Source organism: Chelmon rostratus, chromosome 4 (genome assembly GCF_017976325.1).
Source record: "Chelmon rostratus isolate fCheRos1 chromosome 4, fCheRos1.pri, whole genome shotgun sequence".
Classification (NCBI taxonomy): Eukaryota; Metazoa; Chordata; class Actinopteri; order Chaetodontiformes; family Chaetodontidae; genus Chelmon; species Chelmon rostratus.
Window position 1 is genome coordinate 18,363,059 of NC_055661.1, and position 6,000 is coordinate 18,369,058.

General features: G+C 39.6%; 1 protein-coding gene across 3 annotated transcripts in view; it reads right to left on the minus strand.

Annotated features, from left to right (window-relative positions):
• Positions 1-5,650, minus strand: part of cep350 (centrosomal protein 350) — a 35,656-nt gene extending 30,006 nt beyond the window's left edge. For 2 of the 3 annotated variants that reach the window (XM_041935010.1, XM_041935007.1), the window contains exons 1-5: positions 5,334-5,650; positions 2,693-2,781; positions 2,467-2,510; positions 2,208-2,316; positions 1,947-2,112 (exon numbers count right to left, since the gene is read on the minus strand). In XM_041935010.1, the coding sequence (XP_041790944.1) occupies positions 1,947-2,112; positions 2,208-2,316; positions 2,467-2,510; positions 2,693-2,777 (404 nt within the window). In that variant the 5' untranslated portion in view covers positions 2,778-2,781; positions 5,334-5,650. Of the gene's footprint in view, positions 1-1,946; positions 2,113-2,207; positions 2,317-2,466; positions 2,511-2,692; positions 2,782-4,230; positions 4,361-5,333 lie in introns of those variants that run through there. The other variant, XM_041935008.1, reaches the window with a different exon arrangement.
• Positions 5,651-6,000: the final 350 nt, after the last annotated feature.

The window sequence follows — 6,000 nt, forward strand, 5'->3', positions numbered from 1 at the left end:
AGCTCTGACTCTTTACTCATGACACTGATATATAAATTGTAAATCGATATCGATTTTTAATGAATACACATTAATTCTGTTTAAACCAGGCATTTCTGCACAGATGCAGAAAAAGATTAGGCTACACTAATATTAGTAGTATTATACCATTTGTAAAATTAGATTCCAGTGGCAGCTGCATAGGATTATCTCTGACTAGTAAGATCCAATTTCTAATAACTCCAGAAGATTGTTAAGTCCACAATGGGAAAAACATTTCCAATATCACATTGTTTAATTGAATTAAATATTCTGCTTCAATCCAGATTTGTTTGCATTTAGCCTTTCAAAAACAGTTTTTTCTCATACTTGCGGCACATAAAGGAAGGTATGCGCATGTTTAAACAGGGTGGTCTAGCAGCAATCTCACAGCACCATGAATTATATTAATATAACTGGAGTAAAGATCACATTATGTATCTGCATTCGCTTGACGTTTGGTGCTCCATCAAGACGTCATCACTTTCATACCAACAACTGTAGAAAGATCTCTAAGAAATCTCCACTTTAGAAGCATTGAGGTTGCTGATGATGATTCCAAAAAAGTGTAGCGCCAGCTATGCAAATGTACTGATGCTGACAAAATTGATTATATTCATTAAAGTTGATCTAACAAAGAAAGAGGAACTCATTCAACCATGAATCTCTTTATTCAAATTGATAAATACGTATTTACTTATTTTTACGGTATTTGAAAAGCCTCAGTGGAAGCTTTGAATATAAAGAATTACATTCGACACAGCCATACCAATGACTTACTTTATTTGCCCACTTAGAAGTAGTGGAAACAAGTTGGTGAACTTGCCAGCAAACACATCCAGCAGTTACAGAGCAACAACTTCATTCATTCGGAGTTGTGGTTCGGGCAACCAGACAAATGCAAGTCCAATATTCATTCTCCTTAACATTGCTTTGAGTCTCTACTAGCTCCAGAGGGAAATATCTGGCTCTTCAGCTGCTAAATGCTCCACTATGTTCACCAACTTGTTGCTCACTGTGTCTGTCTGCTGTTTGGTGCTTGGCAGGTAGTGCCTTTTAGAGCTGTATCACTGAAAACAACTACGCACTGCAGCCGAAAACGATACAATGAGACTGCTGTGAGTGAACCAAAACAGTAAAGTTGCTGGCCTGACAGCTAAACAATGAGATGAAACTTCCTCTGCAAAGCTAAGGAAGGCAGCATATGCAGGTAATAATACTCGAAGTTATTCACATTGTCATTTCAGAAATTGTCAATACAAAAATATCTACAAAAAAAGTGTCTTTAATAGTTGATATTCACACCTGAAATCCAGTAGTTCTGTTACACTGAGTGACAATACTAGAAACAAAACTAAAGGTCGTTTCAGCATCACTGCAAACACTGGAACCTTGAACTACTTCAGTATCTGTGAGCTATTCAGCGACTAGCTAGAGATGTCAAGAACATCCGGTCTCTGAGTGGAGGTCTTGAAGAGGAAAGAGCGTTGGGGACTGATTGTTATGTAGGTGAAAGAGCTCCCCTGATGTATCACTTTAAGACAATGTGGTGACACAATTATTACAATGAAATTATCACAGCCCAGGTGGGGAATAAACACATCTGTTGTCACTCCTCAGAACAGACATACTATATAGTATTATACTAGATTACTATCATTTTCATATAATTTAAAGTATCAATATGAGCAACATTGTTTTGGTGTGTATGTTAGTGGGTTAGTGGGTCTGATGGAGACTACTCACACGTTTGGGCAATGCTCCTCCTTGTTAATAATACTTGACCAACAGACATAAAACAGACGCTTTTAATTCTTTTTAAAGAATATGTGACCAGACAAAGTCTGTTCAAGTGACAAGCTCTTGCTAGCAAAACAAGCAAGAAGCTAAGTATGTTTGATGAATGTGTTTTAGTGAAGTATTTGTACCTGTAGGAGGCCAGTGGTTCCCTGAACTCCACACTATTGTTCCTGCGGACATTGCTGTCCTGGGTGGTATTTCTCAGAGGGCTGCGTGAGCTGCTCTTTTCTGGACTCTGCTGACTATGCCCCCTGCGCTTTGAAGAGCCTCCACTGCCATCAGCTTGTTGTCCATCTACAATAGACAGCAATGTTGCAGTTTAAGTGTATAATTTAACTAATGACAAATGATAATTGCAAAATGTAGCTTCACATTGTGCAGTAACTCACCTCTGCAACGGACCGTCCTGGAGGATTTCTTCTTGGGCGGGTCCATGACAGATTCCAGGAGAACCCCTGTCCCTGGAGCTGCCTCTAGACGATTTTCTATATGCCGCAACTACAGAGGGAGAATATACGTTGTCAGACTCTTTGGGTTAAGTGAATATGAAAGGAAGTCATCTTCCATCATCATTAGATATTTCGGACTGTATTTCATTACTTTTATGAAATGGCAATTCGATCTGAAAACTATTCCAGGTGTACTTACAGCAGCTTTGGACTGAGCAAAACTTTTCCATGCATTTGTCAGCTCTGACAAAGAGAACACAATTCATTACAGCAGGTGATACAGCACTTCTTGCTATGTAAACAAGTCATATAACATATCTACATTATGAATTTCAGAATTAAAACAAAATTATCATGAGAACACTATACCAACTTTTGAATAAACACAAGTACAACTGAACTGCATTTTCGTATTTTAAACACACCTGTCCCAGTATTGTGATCTGTGAGTTGTGGAGCAGTGCTTTTGACAGACACCTCAGTCCTTCTGCTGCTCCTCATCTCTCCCATTCACCTGCAGCCAAGATTAGACACAGACAAATAATGAAAATGAATACTGAGGTAACAGGTAAAAGTGACAAAAATGACATCAACACAGAACATCATTAAAAATATGTGCTCTTGTACTCTTATACCATATAACAATCTGAATAACATTTCAGCAAACTGGCAGTTAAAACCAGAACCATTAACTGAAAACAAAACAAGGAATAACATTCTGAAACACAATAATCAAGCACTTTCAAACAAAAATGACTCAGACAGAAACAAACCTTAGAGACACTTTCTGGGAAACTGCAAACTGTGCACAACATGTTAAAGGACCTAACAAATACTCTGTGTATAGCCTGATTTATTCTTTGCATAACATATGTTGTGTTATGACAGCTTCTTGACAGCAGGCTAATGTATCCTGCCATTTAAAACAGGTTCTACAACAACACATTCCTCAAAAGATTTCCATGAGGGGAAAAAAAGGCACAACTTGTCACATGTCATCCATGTGATGTTTACATAAAACACCTGTAATCCTAGAGCACAGGTGTCTGGTGCTGCTTCGGTATACTCTGATAAAGGCAACAACAAAATTATGTATAAGAGTTTTCTGTTCAATTTCTGAACAGAAAGGAATCATCTTCCTGAGACGATAGTGGCCACTTTGATAAATTTATTGTAAGGTGGATCTAAAAGCAAATCTAACCTAGTTACTTAGCTCATTACTGGTGTTTTGCACTCATATTTAACACTCCTTGAGTCATAAGGCTTTCCGCAGAAGTCATGCCTTTGACTCATAACGATCACGTGACACCACCCTGAGGCCATCACGTCAGACTGAGTGAATAAATAGGAAGAAAACTAAATTAATCCCTGCTCTACGTCATCAGAACTTCTTAGTAAAAGCCCTCCCAAATAGCAGATAGACATACACGGATGACCGTGACTATAAACTCAAATTAACATAGCAGTGAATTAAATTACTACTTACTAAACCAGACTAGACAGTAGTCAATGTCTTTCCTGATATCTGAATCCTTATGGGACTCAATCCAAAACTCGCGGTAGGAGGGCCAAGAGCTTCTAAAATGCTATACCGATTAATTATACGTAACGTTAGTAAATTCATAAAAGGACCTAAGGTTTTCAGGTTGTCATCTTGACGATCGAAATAAGCAGACGTTAGCTCCTTCTGGCAAAGTTGTGACATGAGCCGAGAAGTGCTCACACCAGCATTACATAAAACAGTTCTCCGTTCAAAGCTAATTTAGCGTCAGTAATTAAAGTTTGGAGACAAACTTACTACCGATGTAACGAAGTTGACAACCAAAGAGTATACAAACGGCAGGCTCGATCAAAGATTACAGAACTGTTTACCCGTCCTGCATTGCTGCCAGTGTGAAAACACACAGTCTGTGCATTTAGAGTTCATAAAGTTCGTCGACGAAAGTAAATTGAATGTGCATACCCGTCGGATGAAAGGTGAACCCATCAGTCACGTATCAGGACAAGTAACGACAATATCGGGCGAGCGATAAGTGACAAAAACATAATTTTCCCAATCGAGTACGGGTGATTTCCATGAAAGCAAATGCAACCCGTGTGAAATCCAAGATGGCGATTAACTTCTTCGCCTACCGACAGCGGTGTTGCTCGGCAGTAGTCGCTCGGTGCTGCCACTGATGGCTGGACGCTTACATAGCAAAAACACTCATGTAGGTACATACGACTGTTGCAATAAAGCTTCCGACCACTAATGTCACCACTGTGCTAAAGGCTAGCTACCAGCACCCCAACCACTGAGCGAGGAAGAATGAATGTGCCATCTTTGACTTTACATGGGCTGTATTGACTTTAACTTTAATCTCTCTCACTCCATCGTAATAAATCGTGTTAGGACTCCTTAACATCCGCCTGGCATCGCTTTTTGGTACCCGGATAGTTCGATGGGAGGTTTAACTTCCATTCAGTGACTTCATATTTTTTGCATTATTTTGTACTTAATCGAGAGCGTGTAATTGGTGGCTTGATCACTGATCGCACATCGGGACTTGTACAAGGGCTATGCAAAAGCAAGTTGCCGTTGATGCTAACGACAGTGCTTTCATGATTGAATATTATAAACCATAAAAATCCAAAATGAAACAGCAAATTACAGCCATATGACTCCCCACGTTACAGTCGAGAGAAGACCTATGTCAAGGCTAAGACTCAGACACCTTTCCAGGAATTACTCGCCCTTGCAACCGGACAACACAAGCCATCGCTTATCTACTTTCGGGTGTGAACTAACAATCAGGGTATTACGGTTTTATAAAACCTAGTTACTAAATAAAATAACGTCCACTCTTAAAGAGCCATTTTGGTTGTCTAGTACAATCGTTGTAAGTCTAAAAAATTATGTCTGCAACTCATTGTAACACTTGACTTTAAGAAGACTTATTTCGAAATGTCTGTGGTCCAGGGAATAGTCGTAGCCGACAACTCGAGAGAGTTAATGTTACCGCTAGCTAACAGAAAACTCATGAATTAACTTAGCTAAACACCTCTTTGGAGAGACAGAACATGTACCTTTAGTAAAACGATCCGACGTGTCTAAATGTCCACATTCATGCTGACTTCCTCGTGTTAAGATAATCCAAACTTCTCCGGACTCCTTCAGTTTCGTTCAGCTGTCTGTTTGCTAACGTCAGCCAGCTAACGTTAGCAAACCAATGTTAGCTAACAGTTGTGCCAACTAAGCTAGCAACTTTTTCTAGCCGCATGCATCCATTATTGTTGTCTCAGCGTTTGTCCAGGCAACCAAATATCCAGGTCAACGGTGAGATTCCCAGAAAGAAATGTCGCTACCCGCTTCTGAGGTTGCCTTTCCCGGGTTACTATGTTGATGTTTCTCAACAGTGAAACTGGGGTATCCAAGACGGGTAGGTAACTGAGACTGAAATATCGCGAGCCTTGGACCACGTCAAACGGTGACACATCCCACCCCCCTCCTCGCGCGCGCGTACAAACAAGTGCATATTGACTATCGGATTATAGTAACCTATAATTAATAAAAATGTACTCTTAAAAAACCACAATTGTACTTTTTGCATAATTGTAGAGAAAAATAGTGTTGATCAGTGTCCCACTGTAGAATATTTGCAATACAGCAGTGCACATTAGGCTATTGTTCAGTTTAACTGAACCCACCCTACATCAATTATTTTTTTTAGAACTGCACTGTTTTTGTAGAAGG